This window comes from Colias croceus, chromosome 8 (assembly GCF_905220415.1).
Source record: "Colias croceus chromosome 8, ilColCroc2.1".
NCBI lineage: Eukaryota > Metazoa > Arthropoda > Insecta > Lepidoptera > Pieridae > Colias > Colias croceus.
In genome coordinates this window covers 2,633,149-2,658,831 of record NC_059544.1, presented here as the reverse complement: position 1 = coordinate 2,658,831, position 25,683 = coordinate 2,633,149, and the positions used below count along the sequence as shown (strand labels likewise).

At 31.9% G+C, this 25,683-nt stretch overlaps 1 protein-coding gene across 1 annotated transcript; it reads right to left on the bottom strand.

Annotated features, from left to right (window-relative positions):
* Positions 1 to 1,008: 1,008 nt before the first annotated feature.
* LOC123694088 (histidine-rich glycoprotein-like) lies at positions 1,009 to 1,737 on the bottom strand. The gene has a single exon (XM_045639391.1). The coding sequence runs from the start codon at positions 1,735 to 1,737 to the stop codon at positions 1,009 to 1,011; it is 729 nt and encodes a 242-aa protein (XP_045495347.1).
* Positions 1,738 to 25,683: the final 23,946 nt, after the last annotated feature.

Below are 25,683 nucleotides of genomic sequence, written 5' to 3'. Positions count from 1 at the left end.
CAAGATAAACTTAAAATGCACTCCTGACGTGAGTCATAATGACGGTTGTTGACATATTGCAAGTTGACTCTATCCCGCTCTAACCTGACTAATTTAATATGTTTGTTTCGCCACTCCAAGAGCAGAGCTGCCAATATGGAAATATTTGGTCAGATAGTTATTCATCAAATAAATCACGATTGAAAAATAGGCGAGCCGTTATGAGTTAGATAAGCAATTGAATAAATCTATTCGAGGGGTAGTTATTAGACTGTTTATCTGGGCATTGAAAAATCGGCCCTTAATCGTCAACTATTAATTGTTGTAAGATGTTTCAAGAGTTATGCCCTTATATATATTATTTTCATTAAAAAAGTCGAAGGTTCGAAATTTGACGAGATAGGAAGTTCATTATCATTATTATTGTATAATAAATAATAAATAAATAAATAAATCAAAAAAATTCTTATAACATCCTATTTTAACTATTAGGTATATTATATTATCTTCTTTTATATAAAAATGAATCGCAAAATGTGTTGGTAAGCGCATAACTCGAGAACGGCTGAACCGATTTCGATAATTCTTTTTTTATTACCTATATTCCTTGAAGTACGAGGATGGTTCTTATGTAGAGAAAACGTAAACATGTACCACGGGCGAAGCCGGGGCGGACCGCTAGTTATTAATAAAATATAGTGGGTAATATTAAAGCTCATTTTTTCGTTGTCAATAATGTTTAGTGAGTTTTAATTTCCATCGTACGTTTGTGATAATATTTCACGACAATTTTCAAAAGGTAAAAATAAATGAAACGGCAATTTTTAAAATATTAACATTTATAAAAGTAACAAAACCCGTAACAAATAACAGTTAATAATACGTTTTACAATGGCGAAAAATAAAATAAAGCGTTTCAATATCTGAAATTGGCATGATATTGAAACCTTTATGTTGTACTCTGAATTTTTTCGCATTTAAAACTTATTTAAACATAATATTTTCCTATTAATAATATCACAGTTTGACTCAGTGCTTTCCATGATGGAAGCCCCATTCCTTATGATCCTTGTGGCCTCCCTTCTTGCCATGATCATGGTGATCGTGGTGATGTTCCTCATGACCGTGGTGGCCCTTGTGACCGTGATGGTCCTCGTCATGATGATGCTTATCATGGTGACCGTGCTTGCCATGATGATGCTCATGGTGACCGCTGTCATGATGACCGCCCTTCTTGTGATGTCCTCCGTGCTTGTCGTGGTGTCCGTGGTGATGACCGTGCTTGTGGTGCTTGCCTTCGTCGTGGTGGTCATCGTAGAAGTGATGGTCCTTGTGGAAGGTGTCCTTGTGGTACTTCTTGTGGTAGCCGTCGGTCTCTTCTCCCTTATCATGGTGCTTCTTGTGGCCGTGCTTGCCTCCCTTGTGGTGATGGCCATGTTCATGATGATGACCGTGATGGTCGTGTTCATCCCAGTGCTTCTTGTGATCACCGCCATGTTCGTGATGATGGCCGGCATGGTGATGTTTCCCGTGATCACCGTGTTCGCCCTTGTGGTGGTGGTGATGTCCTTTGTGTCCCTTGTGTCCCTTCTCGCCATGTTCATGGTGGTGATGACCGTGGTGTTCCTTGCCACCTCCTTCTTCGTGGTGATGACCTTTACCACTCGCAGCTGCTACGAGATCTTTGCCATCATCACCTATCTCCCTTGCATACACTGCCACAAGGCAGAGCAAGCCAAGTGCTATGATCAGCTTCATGTTGTCTGTGTACTACGATTCTGTTAGGCGAACCATTTATAGTCAATCAGTTTTAGATTAAGAAAGTGTTTGGAAATCTTCGCGCAACATTCAGGGACAAAACCGTTCAGTGGAGCGTTACGGCGCAAAACGTTTTTTCAACTTCGTGTAGAATATGGAATTACTTAGTATTATGTTAAATGTTATATTGGATTAGGTAACATTTACAATAAAATTTCAACGTAACTAGGGCATCGTTATAATGAGCATTTGTTAAATAATTAACATATTATTACTAAGGATTGATGTGGTGGTAATAGGACGTGATAAATCTTAACAAAACACACACTAATAAACTAATTTCCGTATAACAGCTACATTAATAAGAAAGCCAGTCAATAACGAGTCGGATTTTTGTATTCATCGTGTTTAAAGGGTTTTCCTAATTTATATGATCCCAATACTTTTATAGCAATTTTCAATGTCACTATCAAATATGGTGACTCTAAAAGGTCTAAAATTCTCGATTTTCTAGTAGTGCTTTTTTACTTGATATCAAAATAATGTAGAAAACAAGGTTCAAGAAAAGCTAGGACAATTATCGTAAAAGTGGCAGAAACAGCTATCAGGTGTTAAAAAGATTTTAAATAACATTAGCAAGTTTTCAGTTCTAACTTTCTGCGTGATTGCTTTTAATGTATTTATATTTTATCGATAGCACGTAGGTACTAGTAACAGCTGTTATATTGTCACAAAACAAGCTTCGTATTATTTGAAAATATAGTTATACTAGCGGTCCGCCCCGGCTTCGCCCGTGGTACATATTCACGTTTTCTCTACATAAGAACCATCCTCAAACTTTAAGGAATTTTATAAAAAAAGAATTAACGAAATCGGTTAAGCCGTTCTCAAGTTATGCGCTTACCAACACATTTTGGGATTCATTTTTATATTATAGATTTGTGTGTTACTCAATAAAGTTTTAATAGAGAAGAAAAAGTAAAAAACAGCACATTTCGATAAAATTTACCTTATCATCTGGATTCTAGGGTAGCTTACATAATTATTAATAAATAGAAAATTATTTATACTTTTCCCAGACTTAACTACTACAAACTTAACAAACTAATTTGACGAATTAATATTTGTTCATAAACACACACATACGTACATGATTATACTTTTAATCGTTATTTCTTGATCATACGTATAGTTATATCTATTGTAGGTAATAAGTAATTTAAGTTTATTAACATGAAAAAATACTAGGACCTCCCAACACCACTCTCCATACGAAAAACTAGTCACTTTCAAGTATGTTGCAGAAAATACAATGCCCTTTGAAATCTCGTATGATAATATTTTTGCCGGCTTGAATTCGGGCGTTTCGCAAAAAGATCAATATGCATGTTGTTGAAATTTAATCAAAACAACAATAGGGATTGCCCCGGACTTGTCCCAACCGGGGTACCGGGCTATTCTAGAGCAGTGTATTTCCTTTTAATATTATTATGGTTTCCCATGTGGGCAGTAAATATAGATAGGATAGATGAATTTCCATCAACATGTAAGGAAAGGCATAAATAGCTTCACAGAACATTAAGAATTACAAACAAATACTATATCTTTAGATGTTAAATCAACTGTAATAGTTACTGTTCTTATTTACTGGAAGACTACTGTAATACTGGAAGAGATCGCTGTCTAGCGATAAGGCCGCCATTTGTACATACTTGCATCTATTTGTCTTTTTCTGTGTTTATTGTGAATCTTGTGTGTGTGCAATAAAGATTATCTATGTATCTATCTATAATAGTATGATGCATTAAGTATAGAATAAAATTTCCTTTCCAGTTTTTAGTTCACACTATTGTATAATAAAATGCCCCTATATAATTTTCATTTATTTTGTGTATAATAGATTATTTATTCATTTTTTATCATTTCAGAAGGAAAGATTATGCATGTACTTATTTAGTCTTACTTATTTCGATTACAATATATTTTCATTTTTCTGTATATATTAGAAATATAAAACTTTATGACGCTATAAGGCTCTACTTTCTAAGAGTTCTTTGTTCATTCGAGAAAAGAAAAAAGTTCTAAAGTGGCGTGATAAATACTTTGCGAAATTATGTCTCCTTGAATCGCCTTTGGGACGTAAAAATTCTGTAAAAGTTTAACACGTTTATGAGTGAGAAATGTATCTTAAATATGATATTTATATAATACTAGCCGCGCCCCGCGTTTTCACCCGCGTGGCTCCGTTCTTGATGGTATTAGCGTGATGATATATAGCCTTCCTCGGTAAATGAGCTATCTAATGCCGAAATAATTTTTCAAATCGGACCAGTAGTTCCTGAGATAAGCACGTTCAAACAAACAAACATACAAACAAACTCTTCAGCTTTATAATATTAGTATATAAGTAGGATTCGGTGTTTAGATCTACTCTTGATAGTTAAAATTTTCTCAGATAAAACTATTTATACTTTTTAAGTTACATTATAAAGCATTGTTTCTAATATTGTTGAATTATATTAATTATTTAAATAAATTCCCATCTGCCAAAGCATTTATTTGTTCTTTGTCACCCTGGGATACAGATATAGGTTAACAATAAATAGCGGCTAATAGCCCTTAGAAGAGCAGTGTATCATAATATTGTATTTATATATCTTTATTAATAGATTGACCTATAACTAGACACCTAGTCCCCTAGTTTGAAAATAGTTCTCATTGGATACTTTATCATACAAATCAACATTTAAACCATACAGACCATAATGATACTTTTACATTTTACAGACTGTAGTAAATATTTACTTTTACTGGACTGTATTGTAATAATAATTAAGTTTCTCTAAACTTTCATTTTATTAAATGAACCTAAATTTAATCTTAATCGAATTCAAAAATCATGTAATAACAAACAATATTAGCAGTACAATTTTTATGAAAAATCAGAATAAGGAACCAACAGAACGCACTGTATGAACCTCCAGAGACATTTGACCCCGTAAACTTTTTAACTGACCAAAATTTACGATTTTATTTTTACAAAACACATTGCCTTGTTTTATAATGAACTATATGTTCGTATTTCTTACACCCGTTTTAAAAATTTAAACATTTCGAACAAAGGATCAAAAATTCAAATAATAATTGATAACTTATCTGATTCTGGTACATAGAACTAAAAAAAAATCTGTCCTTTCATTAGAATGTCGAAGCACTTCCTTACCTTACCTTAAATTTAAATCAACATAAAAATTTTATACCTACGCGATGTGATTCGCCAATCTAAATCAAAGCTATAAAATTCTTTACTACCTTTAAATTGTTTTCGTCGAGTCGCTTTTATGGCAGATCACCTTAATTATTGACCTTCTGCTTGCGAATGATAAGAATTTTTTATAGAAATCACATCGAAGCGAAATTGATAGATATTACAACATGCTTATTTCGTTCGGAATATATAAGGTTTGTGGAATTTTCTGGAATTATGAAGTTTTGAAATTATTTCTTTTAATACGAAGCTTAACTAAATTTCAAACTATAACTCTGAATGAAGCTTTATTATTAGGATAGAAAAGAACGTGTGTGTGCAGATCATAATATTTATGTACATTTAACTGGTCCAAATTGTGTAAGTAAATAATTATTTAGACTTCCAAGCTTGTGAGACCTTTTTAATATTAGTTTGATCTGGATTTTGTTTGATCACACGTTAACAACAACAACTTGAAGACCCTGCACTGCACCAGTCAGAGCTGTCCATTTAAATAATTATTTTTATTATTAATAATTTAAACTATCCTATCTCTCAAGTTGGATCGAACTGCACATGGTGTGCGAATTTTATTACAATCGGTTAAGTGGTTTAGGAGCCCATTGAGGACAAACATTGTGACACGAGATTTATATATATTAAGATGGTATAAGTTAAATCACACGATACTCAAATGCACAAGCAAATCCCCATCTCCAAGTAAGATGTAACAAGATCAATAAAAGAGAATCGGAGTTACATCTAAATTCAATTCGGGCATATCCATTATACATAGCCCAGTCGAAGGGCCTGTCACTACATAGTTAATAGATGTATGTCAAAGTTCAACCCTGATTTGTCGCAACTTATCTAACATATAAATCATTTGTAAGGACCGAGTGGCGGGTGTGTGAGACAGTTCCTATGTAGGCTTTTTTATTTTGTATAGTATAGACATTAGAGTTGTTATGTTTCTTGTGTTTTAAAAGAAGTGACAGTGCCTTGATTAGCGAGTAGGTACTAAAATTGCATAGTGCTTGTCTGCAGGTTGGTGGAAATTTTAATTCTGTGCTGAGAAATATAATTCGTAATCTGACACTTATTACCTATTTGCTAATTATACAAGTTCTATACACATAGGTATCAATATTTCTCCAAAAATCTTCTTAATATATATAAATCTCGTGTCACAATGTTTGTCTTCAATGGACTCCTAAACCACTTAACCGATTATAATAAAATTCGCACACCATGTGCAGTTTGATCCAACTTGAGAGATAGGATAGTTTAAATTTCAAATCGTTTCAGAGAAAGCGGGCGAAGCCGCGGGCGGTAAGCTAGTCTATATATATAAAACTCAAAGGTGACTGATATAGTGATCTATCAACGCACAGCCCAAACCACTGGACGTATCGGGCTGAAATTTGGCATGCAGATAGATGTCATAACGTAGGCGTTCCCTAAGAAAGGATTTTAGAAAATTCGTCCCCTAAAGGGGTAAAATAGGGGATAGAAGTTTGTATGAAACTTTTTATTCCTTGGATGTATTTGCATGAAATTGGGCATGTAGAAAGATCATATGACGTAGACGTTCTGTTAAGATTTTTTTTTTAATTCATCCCCTAAAGGTGTAAAATAGGCAATAGAAATTTGTAAGAAACTTTTTATTCCTTTGATGTATTTGCATGAAATTGGGCATGTAGATAGATCTTATGACACGTAGGCGTCCGGTAAGAAAAGATTTTCGAAAATTCATACCCTAGCTTTGCCCTGCGGTTTCAGTCAGTAATCTATATATTATATATTACTCAAAGGTGTCTGATATAGTGATCTATCAACGCACAGCCCAAACCACTGGACGTATCGGGCTGAAATTTGGCATGCAGGTAGGTATCCCCTAAGAAAGGATTTGGATCAATTCTACCCCCAAGAGGATTAAATAAGGGATGAAAGTTTGTATGAAACTATGTCAATTTTATACCGATCGGGCTTAGACTTTGCATGCATAAAGCTACTATGACGTAGGCATTCCCTAAGTAAGGATTTTGTAAAATTCCACCTCTAAGGGGATAAAATATGTGATTAAAGTTTTGTAGTTTTGTAGGCCCTAAGTTTTTACATACGCTAAAAAAAACGTACCAAAGCCGCAAAAAATATACCTAATTAATATTAATACTTCTTAACGCGAGCGAAGCCGCGGGTAAAAGCTAGTCTTATATAAATTTCATATTAGAGATTGAAATTAAATTTAAAAAAAGCAGTGCCAATTGAAATATGCGTTGCACTTCCAGATAAAACAACAATAGAAAATTATAATAGAATAGCTTAGAAAAGTAACAACTCAAGTAGAAACAATTATCCTAGTCACAAATATTGAAAATTTCTCACTAAAAGCTCAGCTCCTTCCTTCTCCCATTTGACACACGAATAAATTTAAAAACCAACAACAATAGACTAGTGTTTTATCTTCATAATATGAAAATATATAAACAGTGTTAACCACATTCTATATCGATAACTGAAGCGGACCATACGTGACTATAATTTATCCACGGTAAATTGAACACAGCACTCGGAGGTAACGTAAAATAAAATATAAATAAAAGAAAAGTTAATACAAAAAGTTTGGCTGTATTTTCTTGATAGTCGAACCCCTTTCTTCCACGCCATAAAACTTTTATGGAAGGTGACGTCCCTAAAGCATAGTTTTCGAGGCGTTTGGGAATGATAAACTTTTAAACTTTGCGAATGAGTGAGCTGGATAGGCGCGAGTTTTTCTACGTATTTCATCCTTTTGCTATGCGATTATACAATGAATGTAGGGTTGTCACAAAGCAACTATGTAATAACACACAGTTTTCTTTTGTATAAAATTTTCGTAAGCATTTTAAAATCGAACACTTTAGATAGATTTGAAATACAATCTTTTATTACATAAAATAATATTCTTATATTAATTAATTATTTATTTATTGTTTAGGTATCACATTTAATGTCCGGTTTAGTATTATAATCTTCTAATAATGTCACCCGTAATTAAAATTTAAAGTAATCAGCATTATAATAGGTACTTTATTGTTTTGTTTCAATTATTATTGTTATCATTGTTTCTAATTTTAGTGCCTTGATTTAAAATGTATTGTTTGTATTAATAATAATTGTGTTTCTTGGAAAATTGTGGAGTCAAAAAAACGTTCTATTTCTTTCTTATTTCTTTCAATTATGAATTATTCATACTAATATTATAAATGCGAAAGTAACTCTGTCTGTCTGTCTGTTACTCAATCACGCCTAAACTACTGAACCAATTTTCATGAAATTTGGTGTGGAGATATTTTGATACCCGAGAAAGGACATAGGCTACTTTTTATCCCGGGAAAATGACGCAATCCCGGAAATCCCACGGGAACGGGAAAAATGCGGGATTTTCTTTGACTGCGCGGGCGAAGCCGCGGGCGGAAACCTAGTAATCTATAATATCTCAGTCATTTATTGATACGAACACGAACTCGAACACGAACACGAACACGAACACGAACACAATCAAATTCGAAAACGAACACGAACACAAATATTCACATTCGAAAACGAACACGAACACAAACACAAACACAAACACAGACATAGACACAGACACAGACACAGACACAGACACAGACACAGACACAGACACAAACACAAACACAAACACAAATTCAAATTCAAATTCGAAAACGAACACAAACACACACAAACACAAATTCAAATTCGAACACGAACTCGAACACGAACACAAACACAAACACAAACACAGACATAGACACAGACACAGACACAGACACAGACACAGACACAGACACAAACACAAACACAAACACAAACACAAACACAAATTCAAATTCAAATTCGAAAACGAACACAAACACACACAAACACAAATTCAAATTCGAACACGAACTCGAACTCGAACACGAACACGAACACGAACACAAATTCAAATTCGAAAACGAACACGAACACAAATATTCATATTCGAAAACGAACACGAACACAAACACAAACACAAACACAGACATAGACACAGACACAGACACAGACACAGACACAGACACAGACACAGACACAGACACAGACACAAACACAAACACAAATTCAAATTCAAATTCGAAAACGAACACAAACACACACAAACACAAATTCAAATTCGAACACGAACTCGAACTCGAACTCGAACACAGACACAGACACAGACACAGACACAGACACAGACACAGACACAGACACAGACACAGACACAGACACAGACACAGACACAGACACAAGCACAGGCACAGGCACAGGTACAGGCACAGGCACAGACACAGACACAAACACAAATTCAAATTCGAAAACGAACACGAACACGAACACGAACACGAACACGAACACGAACACGAACACAAATTCAAATTCGAAAACGAACACGAACACAAATTCAAATTCGAAAACGAACACAAACACAGTGTTTAGCATTATTTTCTATATTTTCTGGTATGTTATGAATGTTAGCGCACATTGCCCCTGTTATTATCTGCAATTTTTTAAACACGTTTTCTATTTATAAAATTACATGATGTTCCGAACATCCAGCGTGAATTTGTACACACACCAAGATGCAAAGATCGTTGTAGAAGAATCGTCGCCTTACTCCATGACGTGACGGTATTGCCATGACGCGATCTTGAAATTTTACTCTAAACGCGTCTATAATATATTACATTTCGATCTTCGACGAAGCCTTCTTCCATTACACTGAAATTAGATAAAACTAAACCACAGAATACATAATATGTAGTACCTAGCTAAACGCTATAGAACGGACACTCTCCGCCTCCCGCCAAAATTAAACACTTACCTCACCCCGCACGATCAGCCTAAAAATGGTCCACATTTTTATGCAAGGACGATACGCAACGAAGATTGACAACTTTTGTATGGAGTGTCCGGGGTGTGACCAAACTAAACACTCATAAATAAAGATTAAATAAATGTGAATAGGTATGTAAAATTATAATATATTATTTTTAACTGTATGAGCAATATTTTTATTACAATTTTCTTTTATTTTACGTTTAATAACCGTTTTGAATAAAGAAATCATGCAATCGAAGTAATCTGCCTTAGCGATGCTAGCGCGAGTGAGTGTGATGTCAGAGGCGCATCGAATCCACATACCTAGATTTTTCGTGCTAAAATATGTAAACTTCAATAATCTATATCTCAGTCACTTATTGATGGATTTCAAAATTGTTTTCGGCCACTGATTAGTTTTGATCTATAAACACTATGGTGAATATAGATAATATTTTCTATTTTTATAAACTTTTGCATTTTTCCATACTTACAAAATTAATGTCATTGAAAAAAAAAATTAAATACAGATAAATTCAGTATTTTTTGATTTTTTCCTTTGCAGACACACTATTACCTAGTGTTTGTATAACCGTAACATATTCTATACATAACATATTTGTAAACATAAAAATCATTTCGTAAAGAGGCTGTTCCCAAGCCAAACAACACAAGACAGGTGCGATCGGTCTGACAAACGCGTAGCACTCTATTAGGTACCGCATTACGTCAAAACCAGAGACACTCACGCGCGAAAAATGGCCCATTCTGTGTCCAACGCGATTATTTTGATGACTGAAAAAACCCTTCTTTGGCGTCTGCGTCTGACGTGTTAAAATGCGTGACGTCACAGCGGACCCTTTCTGTTTAATAGATTGTCGAACGATTTATGCTATTGTCTACCAAAAGACAGAGAATAATGTAGTGTATAGGTTGTTAGGATATCCCTAAAAATGTATGAAGTAATGATTGAAATTTTTACTTTTGAATAATATTGTGATTTTTTTGACAAATAAAAAAGTAGTGTTTGCTGGTTAAAAGAGGAAGTTTATTTATAAATAATAATAAATAAATAAAATTCATTTAATTCAGGCCACATAGCCCATAAAGTGTTAGTAAAATCTTATCCTAGTGTTAGTATTACAATTACCTATTACATGCATTTATTACTCCAGCTTAATTTACAAATCCAATGCTTACTAATGATATTATCCGAATAATTTAACACCTTTAACACAATATTTGTACACATTATTTATCTTTGGCTATTTTCTAGTTGTAAAATAGACAACAGTTACCTTATAAATTAATTATTCTGCTACTTTTATCTCTAACAGCATGATTCCCTCGGCTGAACTATGTTTACCGTGACAAGGTTCTATTTTTATAAAACCCAGTAAACTGATGGAACTTTATCAAAGGACAACGGTGTTTTTATTTTCATTACCCGAGGTAACCTCATTAAGTGGGCTCGCTTCACAAAGCGTTGTTGTTTTATTAAAAATTATATTTGCATGGAAATTCTTTGTTTTCTATTATGTAATGAATAAATATGGCTAATATTAAAAATTGCTTGAATTTTTACAACTTCCTTCGTCTAGAGGCAAGTTATTTAATTTCTTGTTGACGCCTTCAGTTTATTTCAAGGTGCGCCTTAGTATTTTTATATTAATTTGGAGACCGTCCCCTAAATAGAGTGTGGAGTGGCAACGGGTCAATATAAATTCTATGCTACTAAATTTTGTTAGTATTTAAGTGAATCGGTTTGTTTACGAACATAATTTACTTTTGCATATTATATACTATCTTATGTAATATTATTTATTTATTTATTTATAACACTTTATTGCACAAACAAAAATTAGGACAAAATAACATTAAAATACAAAAGAAAGGCATAGTCTGTACAAGAGGCGGCCTTATTGCTGAGCAGCAATCTCTACCAGATAACCTGATGGGAAAGGAAATGTATGAAGTTAATGGGATAGTGCAAAAAGAAGAGAAAAAGAAATGATAATAATTATACCTAATAAATAAATAAAATTATTTAAGTATCAAAGATACCTACTATATAAATGCATAAAATTTATTATGTATAGAGAAACAATACATGTTTTTTAAAACGCAGCGCTTCCCTGTTATTCTTAGCTTATCATATTATATCTGAATAACATACTATTTACTTATAATTTATGTGAATTTAATTTATTCAATTTCACTACTAGTGAGGTTCAGTATCCAACATTCATCCATTTAATTACCATAGAAGTCATAAAATAAAGCAGAACACATAACTTATATTCTGTTTATCAAAAAGTCAACAACAAAAATACAGTCTACATGAATTACAAACTTAACATTTTCGTAATGTTTTCCGATGGAAAAGATTCAAGGGGAAGTTTATAATGGAATATATTATGCAAATACCATACATGTAGGGAGTTGAGAACTTCGCAAGTTCACTTTGAACAAATAAATATTAACTGATGAAATTCAATGAGAGGAAATATTTGTGTTATAAACAAATATTTCTGAAACTGAGTTGAGTTGAAGAATAACAACATATTAAGCTGTAACATTGTGACTTATTAGGTATGTACTTTTATATTTTATAAAAACAATGTGTGTAATGAAGTGTCAAATAAATAAATAAATAAATAAATAAACAACAAAAAATTATATTACATGATATTTTTGAATCGTAATCAAACTTTTTGTGTTTATTGTAACTAATATATATTGTTATATATAATTGTTTGTCAAATAAATCTTAATATCTGAATTTGATAATAGCCATGATTGAATTATAATCCAGTAGATATTATAATGAATAAATAAAGTAATATATAATATTATTACATCGCTAAATTATGCAATAAAAGCTTTTTTCGCAAACATCAATTGTGTGTATCCTACACGATTATAGCACTTGTATTTTACACTAGAAGAAGCTACAAAAACGCCACATTCACAATCTCAGTGCCTTAAACAATTGCAGACGGTTGTATAGAATGAAGGTCGAAATCTCGCCAAGGGTAAGCCGTCCAAGAACTTACTAATGCAGTAATATACAACAAAATCTAGACATGAAATTCAGAACACACTTAAAAGTTTTGAGGCGCAAAGCTTTCTGTACACTGTGTCGCGTTCAACTTCTTAAGTGCACACCGGAGGCTTATATATAATGTATCACCTGTCTACACAATAGAGGGTTCACTAACTTCAGGATGAGTTGCAACGTGCACTAATTTTGTAAAAACTCTCACGTATAGGGTCTCTTATTTAGTGTTTATTTCAGTCTAATCCCGATCCTTTATCCAGTTTAGTGTCATTTAATTATTCTTCAATGTTTAAGGCTAATAATAATATTCTAGTTCGTCATTTTAAGATTCTTTTATGTCCATTTCATTTTTGTCTTTAGATACTTAAAATTGTGCTCCTTCATTTGTTTCTAATATAGCTATTTCCCCTTGTACTTACGTACCCATTGTTTATCTTCACTCCAAACTATCATTAACATTCCCAAATCCACGTGTAACTCAAAGGCAACCGGAACGGCCGAATACCACGGACCCTCCAAACTTTCGTACCTAAACAAATTTCGACAACACGTTTGTTCTGAACCAAATCGAGCGTGCAATATTAAGTTTTTCATAACTTCCAGTTCTGTATTAATTGAAGAGCCCTAGAAGCGATCGTGAAATCCATGTTCATTATACCCGAAGTTGTTACAAGTTGAACTATTCGAGCGGATTAAATCGAATTAGAGTTAGCGAATTAAGTAAATTCCGTTTATTATAGTTAGTATTCTGTAGATTGTCTTGCTCTCTGGATGGATGTTTCTGATTTTAGTTTCTAATTCAGTTGGATTATAGTACTTTTATTCGATTAGTTAAAGAAGATTAGGTTAATGAGACTACTTGCCATTTGTACATCTTAAATAGTTCTATTTTATGTACTTTTATTTTAATATGTTGTACAATAAAGAGTAAATAAATAAATATGTAAATACTTAGTTGTTTGAAATTGTGCATAAAAAATTCAACCAATAAGATTATTTGAATATTTTTGGCTAGTTGTGTAGATAACACTAATTATTATTATCTCGCGTTATATTAATTGAGTTTCAAATCTTAATTTTGAAAAAAATATGGTATTGTAACAATATGAATTAGACCTTATGTATTTTGAAAAGTCGTTTTTTTGATATGGTTTGATAAAATATCAACTGGAAATAACTCTTAACCGAGAATTTGTTTATTCGCTTACATAAACATTGCGATATAAATAGCCTAATAGGCACTTCGCAGAAACGTAGACTCAAGTGATATACAATTCTTAAAAGCTCTTCGCTTCATTAGACTTAAGTAGACATCAAAAACATTATCATAGATGCCACTTCCCTTAAATCTACCCCCGAAAATAAGCACACATTAGAAGCAGTTAAATTAATTCAATGAACCGCGTTATTGTTCCGTTTATTACAAATTAGGTGTCATGTTACGTACAGACGGGGTTGTTATTGCAATATTAATTGGCGAATAATTGCCTGGCCCGTTCGTAAGGCGTCCTGTTATTGACTGCTTGTTAATTAGAAACCACTGAAGGAGTAGCTCTATGAATGCAGGAATTTCACGTTTATAATTTTATGACGCTCAGATGCACCTATGTTGTATAGATTTTTTGTATCTAGGAGGCTTTTAGGGAAGCTTTTACTTGACTATTGCTTACTTTTTTGTTATCACTTTTTAAGCCTATACCTAAGGAAAAAGAAGTTAATATTTAGGTGTATTGAAAAAAAATATTATTGAATATGTTGAAAAAACATAGAAGGTATACCGAGTTGATGATATTACCTATATTTTTATAACAACAGATGATAGTTTTATGTATAATCCAGACAGTCATATTATAGTCTAGGAGACACAGCTGTGCTGCAATTCTTTATTTTCTTTACAAATTAATAACTTTTAGCTGGTTTAAAGACCTTTATTAATCTTGGATTATTATAAATGGCCCTAATTCATCACTGCTTTATTAAATCAACTAATAAAAGTAAAAAGGTAACTCAACCACGATCTTTTGTCCGTCAGGTCAGCATTAAAAACAATTTCCCTTAACTTTTAATGAGGGTACTGTAATTCATTACAATAAAGTATTGGCGAACATAAAGGGGTCCAGTTAACAAATGTGAGTCGAAGGTTAGGATTGGGTAAACGTTGGGAATTAATCACACTTTAGTGGAAGGGTGTTTAGTCAGCGTTTTGCGCCAGGAGGGAGTCTTAAGCAGGGGAATAGTTTTGGGAAGCAGAATTAAAAGGTAGGTATTTCTGGTTTTTATTTTTTTCTTTCAGCGTGACTGTAACGAAATACATGCAACATTTCTGCCACAGATAATATAATACTATTATTTCTACATAGAAATGTACCTAAGGTACTAATGAATGGTGATAATTTATAAAAAAAATAATATAAACTGATTAAATGAAGTATTGATTCAAATCGACTTTAAGCTTGAAAAAAGATTAATTAATGAGTTGTAGATATGATGAAATAGTTAAAGACAACAACAATTGATTAGGTACTTGTTCAAAAATATAAATTAAATGATATAACATAGACATCGATATAATAGAAAGCAAAGCAGTTTCCGAAGCCACACTGCTAGTAATTCTTTGAACAATTTCTTTCCTAGAATTGATCCTTATTCAATTATCCTAATGAAATCTGGTCCAGTAAATTCACCTTAGCGTTTTGTACAATAGAGTGAATTACTTTGTTAACTAATAAAATAATTTGTATTTTTATTGAAATTTAATAAATTGACAATAACGTATGCCTAACACTTAAGGGTATACAAAAGTATACGATCCATTTTCAGACCTATAAAATATTACTTTCACAAAAAATGGCCTGTAATTTTAGATGTGATTAATAACTCTACAAGAAGCATTAACATAAACATTCGGATAATCTGATTGCAAATATTAAACAGTAAACAAAACGCGATAATTCATAGTGAATTTCCAAACTTGGGTATTAAAGTTTTGCTATACATCTTGACGCATAAAATATCTGTCCATGATATGATTTACTTCGCCATTTATCAAGGGTCTGTCATTCGCATACTCTACTAGGATACTGTGAATTGCCTTTGCGATATTTTCATACAGGTTTGCGTTTATTTTATATAACTGTTAACGCTTTATAATAGTATTAGTGGAATATTCAGGTATGTACTGTTGTTAAATTGTTTTCATTTCCATAAAATATATAATTATAACAAATAGTATGAAAATCGTTAATATAGGTACAAATAATTGTAAGTTGTTGTTTAAAAAATAAGACCTTCCAGAACCTTCCTAATCCAATATTCATTTCCTATTTAAAAGCTTATCTACAAGATATTATATTTTACTTGTAAAATACTTTTATAATCCTTTTAATTTCAATAAAAATTGGTCTATTTATCACTTGTTAAACATCTATCGCTATTATCAATCCATAATCCACATACCATAACAAAAGTATTTATGATGTGATTTATTATTTCAAGGTAATCCTCCACTCGCTGGTCTTTAGCATTAATTATCCTCTCTAAAGGATTAACGTCCAGCAACTATGGAGAAGAGATTTATCGCTATCGATATCGATCACTCGACATTTTTTTATCGAATCTATGTAATAGCCCGGATTTTGTGTTTGATGTCATTTTTCGGATAATGGACGAGTTGTGTTTTTGGTATTTTATAAGAGTTAAATAAATCGGATAATAAAACACGAATAAATAATTATTCGAATTTTATTATCCGATTTATCCATAAGGATACAATATGTTGTTCGGAAAATATTTTCTTCACAAGCAGAAACTGTTTAGAAATTGATTCAAGAGAATTAGAGTAAAGAGAGTAAGAGTAATAACACAGACAGGAATAATATGGAAAAATCGATGTACCTACAGTATTTATTAATATAGTTTTCATTGATATATTTCTTTCTTTCAGGTTTTTCTTTAACGGTAATCACTGAAAACCAGTTTTAATGAAACTTTTTCTGATGTGGGGACTTTTATGGCATCAGTATTATGTTAAATTTGTATTTTACCCAGTTTTTTTTCCTCTTTACTGCATTTTTAATATGTTGCCAAATAAATGAAATTGAAATTTATTTCAATACGTGTAGGTGTACTTTAAAATAAAGGTTTTATTTCATCGAGACTTGAAAAACTTTAATACGAACTTGTTTTTTTCCACTTCACATACATGATACAAGGAAAGCCCCACGTCAAAAACAGTAAACCAAGACTTGATCCAGAGCGTGCGCCGGAAATCGCGAATTTGAACATCATATCCGGTGTACACCGACGACTTCCGCCAGCGCGGTTCACTTCCGGTACCTAACGGAATCTACGCGAAGCCTGTATGTTCCGCTGTAGCTCATGTCCGGTTGAATCGTGTTGTTTTAGGATATTAATATTGATAGATTGCTGTTTGACGTTGTTAAACACTATATACTATGTTGTTAACAGAAAGATGTTGTTAATAATAATTTGAGTGAGAGAGAGCTTTTACGGTTTCAAGTGTAAGTAGTACGTGTTGGTGTTTGTATAATGTATAGTCCAGTCTCTATCTATAACATAAAATGGAATTAATTTGGTTACAATTATAGGATAAGGCTCATTAACTTACGACTGCGATAAATTCATGGTTGTCATTACCAATACACAAGTTATAAAAACTATTTTAGTTTCTAATAATTATATCTAAATAACAATAAGCCAAAAATATCCTAGATAGTTTCTAAAATAAGGACCTAATTTTATGTTAAGTACACGGTATATAGCGTATAGTGAAGTATATCCCACCTGCTAGAGCTTCATTAAATCAATCCATTGCACCTGTATAGTAACTAATCTACATTAACTATAGGTATGTTTGATATTGTCCAAATGGAATTACAATTAAATATTATCAATTCTACTTATTTTGAATCATATCAAAGTTCTGTTCCCGGAACTATCGGCATTTCGTAAAACAAAACGACGAATAAAGTAACATTGTAATAAGCGATACTGAAAATCTATTTCACATGTACTATAAAAATCGCATCACATCAAAACAACCTCTATTACTTCTCCATTAGAGTGTACAACTGTAAAGCTGGTGCGAATAATTTTTAGTTCTAGCTTTTCAAGTGGAATCATGAACTAAGTACGGAACGGTCGTACAACAGGTTTAACGAACCACGAATGAGCGCACCCCGAAATGGTAGATTGCAACAATCGCACGGAACGTAGTAAATTCACTTTTATGGTACAAGTTAGAATTGCTCGTAAGTTGTATTGGGTATTGCTTAATGCGATTCTTTGTTGCCGCCGTTGCTGAATAAACAACGCAATTCTGCCCAAATTTTGGGTAAAAACCTCACCTGTGGTTGAGAATAATGGTCGGAATTTATGATTGCGGATTGCGGAGTTGCAGATTCAAATTTAATTCGGCTTTCTTTTAATTAAAATACTGTTTCGATGTATTGAATTAAATCTGGATTTTTTGTTATTTACTGTTTTTCTCGTTTGTTATGTACTTAAATTCTACATGTACGTTGTGAACACTCAGAAGATGCCAATGCTCCTAGATTATTTAATGTTTTATTATTATAGTAGGTATAAATTTAGCTGACTCTTTGTATGTTTTTAAAATAATTTGCCCTTCTGTATCTATTTAATCACCGTCTTAAAAAAAATAGGTATTTAGTCTCTTTCTTATTTCCACATCTTATTCCTCCAAGATGCTCAGTCTATGCTACAATATTCCCCAGGACCATACAGCTGACTAAAATATGTTCCAAACATTAGTTGTCCTAATAGTATATTTAATACCAAACTTGGACTTTCTGAACACACCAAGTATATAGTTTAAGTTACTTTGAGCAAATTTGTTGGTGGTATAAGACCGAAGGGACCTGTGGCTGAATTATTCAAATTCAAATTCAAATTCAAATTATAAATTTATTTGCAAGAATGTAGTTACAGATTCTAGATGTTTTAATTACAATGTTATGTGGCTAATACATTCTACCCATTGATTGGGTGTGCAAATATTAAAAAAGAAAGTTAATTAGTCTAATTATTTAATTTTATTTATTCATATTACATTTAAGATATTTAGGGTTTCTTGTTTCAATTTATTTTAATTTATTCTAGCTGCGCTTCGCCTTTTGTACACTGACAAAGAATATCGTACCAACTCAGAAACCTTCTTGGGGTCATGCACAAAACTTTGGTGACTATCATAATAATAAATATTATGATTAAGTGCTTAGTATAAAATTCGTGTCTAAAGACTCATTCATTGTTAAATAAGTAGTTCTCTTAAAATAAATTTAAAATGATATGATTTACAGTTTCACTACTATCCATACCTAATTATACTGAATTGTTCTTTATTACAATTTCAATGAACTAGAAATAATATGAACTAAATATCACTTGAATATTATTCAGTAGATATAATCGTTGTACATTTTTAGTGCTTCCATCAATTACTATTAATGAAAGGTATTATAAAGACTATGTGATTGTATAGAGCATGAAATAAAAAATAATATTCATAATTAATTTATGGAGGTGTAATAAACAAATATTTATAATTATATTATTTTAGTCGTACAATTAGAATATATCTACAAAGGGTTTAACTACTTTGATGGCTATGAATGTAGTTTTTCAAGAGTTATAACCAAGACTTTTCAAGATATTTCTTTACGTTTTATGGAAAACAACACTCTGAAGCCTAATATCATTATTATAGTACATTTCATTGATTTTAATACTACAATGCAATCATTGCAACACATAAAAACGCAATAAGGATTTAAATATTAAATTAATATGCAAAATTATTCCAGTTACACATATTAGTATCCGAAATTCTAATTGACGGACAGTCAATTGTTTGAGCTGATCTATTACTTATGTTAATTCTAGCAGCACTATTAGATATGGAGATAAACTCTCATGAACTGTGACTATTCATTGCTTTATTTTAAAGCTTTATAGTGTACTAGCGGTCTGCCCCGGCTTCGCTTGTGGTACATATTTCGCAATAAAAGGTAGCCCATGTTCTTTCTCAGGGTCTAAAGATTGTCTGTGCCAAATTTCATCAAAATCGGTTGATACTTTGAGAGGTTTAAGCGGGAAAGCGTAACAGACAGACATCAGGCAGATATACAGAGTTACTTTCGCATTTAACCCCTTACCGCATACAGAGCCATATATGGACGACGAAGTTTATGAATTTTTTATAGGCTAACTATAAACAATATCTAAAAAAACTACCTTACATCTTAAACAGCATTTCATCGAGAATTGGAATGTAATTAATTTATACAGTGTAAATATTATCCATCAGATATATTATAGATTTAGTCTAGCGCGTGCGACGGTTTGGGTGAGCGGAAAAAACCGTGATTTTCAAATTAAGATTTCAATATCAAAAAGGTGAGTAAAGCCATGAAAAAAAATATTTCTTCATTCTTTAGTCTTTCTAAAATAAGGTAAAACATTTGGTTAGGTTGTTTTTTTTGCTTTAATCATGTTTTTTTGTACTTTTCCAAATCTGTCATATTTGGCTTCGTATGCATTCCGTCCAAAATATATTATGTCATATGTGGCTGGGTATGCATTCAAGCACAGCATTCAAGGATACTTTCACTGATTGTTCCAGTATCGATCCTAGACGCTTTTATCTCACTATGCTAAGCATGTAAATATTATATCATCATCAATAAATACAGACTCATGCTATATGCCACTGTATGATTTTTAATTAGCCGTTTCAGAGCAAATGCGAAAGTCAGGGAAAGCTCTTATTACCAAAAGACGTGGTCGTCTCTCAAAAACTTAGAAACATCGGCATCTCTGGAGTCTCCTCAGTATTTCTGACTCGCCAATTACCGCAAAAAAGCTACGAAAAACTCCTGCAGGACATCTAGATTTTCACTTTGATTCTGTACGGTCTGATGGGATTAGTCATTACCGAATTTGGAAGAAGAACGCCCGTCAGCTATGCCTATATTGTTCCAATTTCGTTCCTTCACGCTATGTGAAAAATATAACGTGTTTTTATGTTATAATGACAAACGTAATTGTTTTAAGCAATTTCACGAAGTATAAGTTGGCTGTGATTCTGGGTGTTATTTAGGTATCCATATAAAGTACTAACATTTCGCCCGCGGCCTCGCCCGCGTTTTCAAAGAAAACCCCGCATAGTTCCCGTTCCCGTGGGATTTTCGGGATAAAACCTATCCTATGTGTTAGTCCAAGTTACCCTCTATATTATGTGTGCTAAATTTCATAGAAGTCGGTTCAGTAGTATTTGCGTGAAACAGTAACAAACAAACACATACACATACATCCACCCTCACAAACTTTCGAATTTATAATATAAGTAGGATAGGATTTATGTAAAGTATATGTAGTATATCAGTTGAATAAGCATTCAGGATACAAGCTTAAGTTTAGTTTGGGGCTTAGCAACCGTGTGTGTGAAATTAATCCGGAATATGTTTTTATTTTATTAATTAGTTACTTTTTTCTAATTGCATACGAAGCCATATATGACAGAAAAAATACAACAAACACTGCATACGAGTCCATATATGGCGCCGTTATATATTTTCTATAATATAAGTAAATAATTTTTTTTCTCAATTTGATCTCATAATGTAAGGTCTAATAAACACTTTTTTACAAAAAAATAATTTTTATTTCATCTCCTTAATAATTCATGCAATAAGGGGTTAAAATATTAGTAGGGATTATTATGGCTTAGGGATTTAATAAATTTAAAACTTTAATTTTATACAAACCAAACCCTAATCGATAGTTTGTTGCATCCTCATTGATAAAGTGGATAATTAATTGATATTTTAAGTGAAATTTATATTTATTTTTATTTTTATCATCATTAAGTTGAAGAAAACTTTGAAAAACACATTCCGTAGGTATACAAAATAATTAATACACATTTTTCTTCCAAAAAATTCTACTCGAATAAATATAAAATTCTTCAACGAAACATCTCATAAAGGGCTATATTGAAGTATAATTATTTTCATAATTTAATGGCAGCGATTTTGTATAATGCGTGATTCGTCTTAGTCCCTCCTAAGTAGCTTTCATGTAAATTATTTGATGAGGGTTTAACATCGCCCCCGGGTATAATTCGGCTTTTAAATCTTCCAAAAAGAAAATCATTTTATCGAAAATCTTACGAATTAAATAAAGGGACGATTAACGCATTTCCAAAGGAAATTATGAAAATTCCTCTTTAGTAGACTATCCTTTTTAACTGGGTTCTAGATAAATTCCTTCAAATATAATCAGATAAACCCCGATGATAACCATTAGGTCATTACTTAATGATCTAAGTGTAACACGAATTAAGCTGATAAAATACTAATGAAAAAACTTCGAAAGCCTTCTAAACGAAAACCAATTATAATGCTAGAAATCATCATCATTAAAATGGATATGTCTATATTTTCTAATTACATCTTTTGTTAATAATGTCATAGGTAGATAATTGATAAAAAAAAATCTGTTTTATTGTAATCTCCAAAAAAGAATTTTTTCTGTATAAATCATTAAAAAAGACGTTTTATAATATATTATAACTATGTATAAGGCATTAAGAAAGACAAATTGCATTGTAATTTTGTAAGATTTTTTACTGTATGTGTACAAAAAGTTTTTAATAAATAAATAAATAAAATAAAATAAAAATAAATTAAATAAGTCACATTAATTATTCTTTAATAACGACCGCAATAGTTTCTTTTCTATAAAAAGCCGCCCAAATACAGAAGTCATACTCGAATATTTCAAGAGCACGACGTCATTCATCGTTTCCTTGTATCAAGATTCACAATGCCGCGGAAATGAGAACTGAGACCGTTCGATCATAAACTTGGAACACGTTTGAATAAATGCCATTCGAAATTCCAAATGCCATTTATTCAATGAATGACTTCGTTGCATTCACGAAACTAGCGAAGTTGCATTTATCATAATGGCATGTACACATGGTTAAACCACGTACGTCAGAAAGTTCACATATTCATTGTGGGGGGGAGTTTTAAGAGCGCAATCAGATATCTAAGGTCACATGGCAAGGACAAATGCGGCCGTAACTCATGACGCCCCGAGAGATTTCTTGTACAATGGGGGATTTGGCGCGGGCGCGTGAGCGGACGCGAGAGCGGGTTGAAAGTTAGGAACTGAATACATTATTTTAAGACAATACATCAGAATCTGGTGATATTTAACAGAAATTTTCAACGGGATTCTTTGTATTTGGCGAATATCATAAATTTTATTCGTAAAATTCAAACCAATTATTTTATCTTTTAAAAGTGACTTATGTTTAAAACCTACATTTATAAAAAAAAATCTAAGACAGCTTTTTGAAGGATCATGGTAAACATTTTCTTTCTAGGCATCCGTATGATTAGAATATTTAAACTTTTACTTAGCCAATAATATATTAATAAAAATATTTATTTACCCAACTCCAAATTACAACAAAATCTCATACAACCCGTCTCATATTACTTTTATATCTCTTTACAATACAGTACATTAACCGCTATCTGATGCTCCATGCGACTTCCTCATTCACCGGTTATTACGGTACTCATATAGAACCTTTAGGCCGGTAACAGAATTTCTTTTTATACGCGATAAGAGTAATGGCTCCTTGTACGTAAAATTTTTATGTAATAAAATCGAGAAAACGTATCAATTTTCTCCAAGGTACTTTATTCGAGTGTATAAACATGGTTGTTGATTTTTAATTTGACTTTTGAATTCCGTTTCTGTGATTTTATGGTGATATAAATTTTGTTTGTTGAAATTAATTAACCCTTAACATTCCATATAAATATAATGAATTTAACCAAATGATCGTCTGCTCTTACTTTTTCTAGGGTCCTCTCTTCAAGTATCACAATGATCTTAATAGGTATCTGACGATTAATTAAGTTAATTGCTCTGATATTAATTACCTTTTACCTAGTAAGTATTAAAAATATACCTTCACAAAAATACGAACAATTTTTACATTTCTTACGTAGAATAGAGACATACATTTCCAATGATCTCTTACAGAACCAGTAACAATAGATACTTACATTTAATTAGACCGTTCCTTCGGCCTCTAACCTAATAAATATCCGATCATATAAATTTACCACATCAATATAACCTTATAGCCCATGGGAGTAATCTAGGAGATCGTTCGCAGAGATACTCATGGCTCCCTTATGAGACAAATTGTATAATTTGTTGACTGTCTTCTTGAGAAAAATGCTCTCAGCTCGGAGAAAATTAAATTCAGTCGATACAAATGCTAGTGTTATTAATCTGGTTATTACTTTCATAATTAAATAGTGCTATCGCCATTTGTTGGCTTTGAAAGGTTATCTTTTCATAGTTGTATTATTATATGTTTGGACTACAATTCGTAAATGTAGATCTTTGTGTTATAAACATAATATGATGGAGTTATAAAAATTATGAATTGAAATTTGATTTTATAGTTCAGTTTTACATAAAACGGTTTATTTTAGAGCGTTAGAAATTGTATAATAGGCGTTACTATTACATAGATACATACATCACTATTATGATAGAGCTTAAACATACCTATATTTAAAAATGAATATACATATCTGCAGAGAAATTCGCGAATAGTCTGTTGTTAATGCCCTCGAATTAGTCTGTTGTTAATGCCTTCGAATGAAGTTTTCTATATCTATTATGTTATTATTAATCACTTGGCTCATACTCTACTCGTATTAAGACTCAATTATTACACAGAGACCTAATCAAATAGTTCGTTGAGGGATCAGTATTTCTATTAATTGGATATTTTGTTTCACGTTAATACAGCGGGGTTTACAGGATTACGTTACTGCGTCTATTATTGGAGATAAGCCAGGCCTGTAATACTGTCTATCAAAACATGTGGATAAATCATTTTGAGGTGTATGTATACTAAATGTATAAAAATTAAAATTGAAAAAAAAAAACATGTGTGCCGAGCACGTGTCAGAAGCGACACTTCTTTGGCAAGATTCAAAACGTCACGTCGTAGATTCGATTCCAAAATCGACGACGTGAAAATACCTTACTGCATGACGTGACTGTATTACCATGACGCGAACTTGATATTTTACTCTCAACGCGCCTAAAGAATTTTCACTTCAAACTTTATATTATTGTAACGCAATAGTGATACAAAATAATATTATGTTAAGTCATTAGGTATTTATGTTTTAATATTAATAAATTGATGCCTGCTTCCCTGAAATCTGTTTTTATTTATTTAAATCAAATATATATTACGATAATTTATTGTTTAGTTTATTAATTTTAACAGATTATGTTAACATTCATAAAAGTTATCTAAAAATACCTACACTAACTTGTATAAAAAATCAAATGAAACAAACTTGTTATCGTGAGGGTTGTTTGTAATAAATCACTATAACTAAGTATACAATTTAAGCAACGCAATTCACAAGTAATTCTTTTAAGGTGTTTCCAAAGATTTACGCAGAAACTTTACTCATTTTTCATTTTTTTCTCCGCTGCTACGTTCCACGTGATTATCATTTTTTACATTTTTAAGTCGTTATTTTATAAATAAGTTTTACTTTTACGATAAAAGGGTGGTTATAGCTTCTGAAGTAATAAAGACTCTCACATTTTATGTTTAGAGTTTATGTTAAATTATAGTACCTAGTTATATTTATAGCCTTTTATT

What these genes read in the sequence shown, in the direction of transcription:
- LOC123694088 (XM_045639391.1), bottom strand. Translation starts at nt 1,737, where the DNA reads ATGAAGCTGATCATAGCACTTGGCTTGCTCTGCCTTGTGGCAGTGTAT.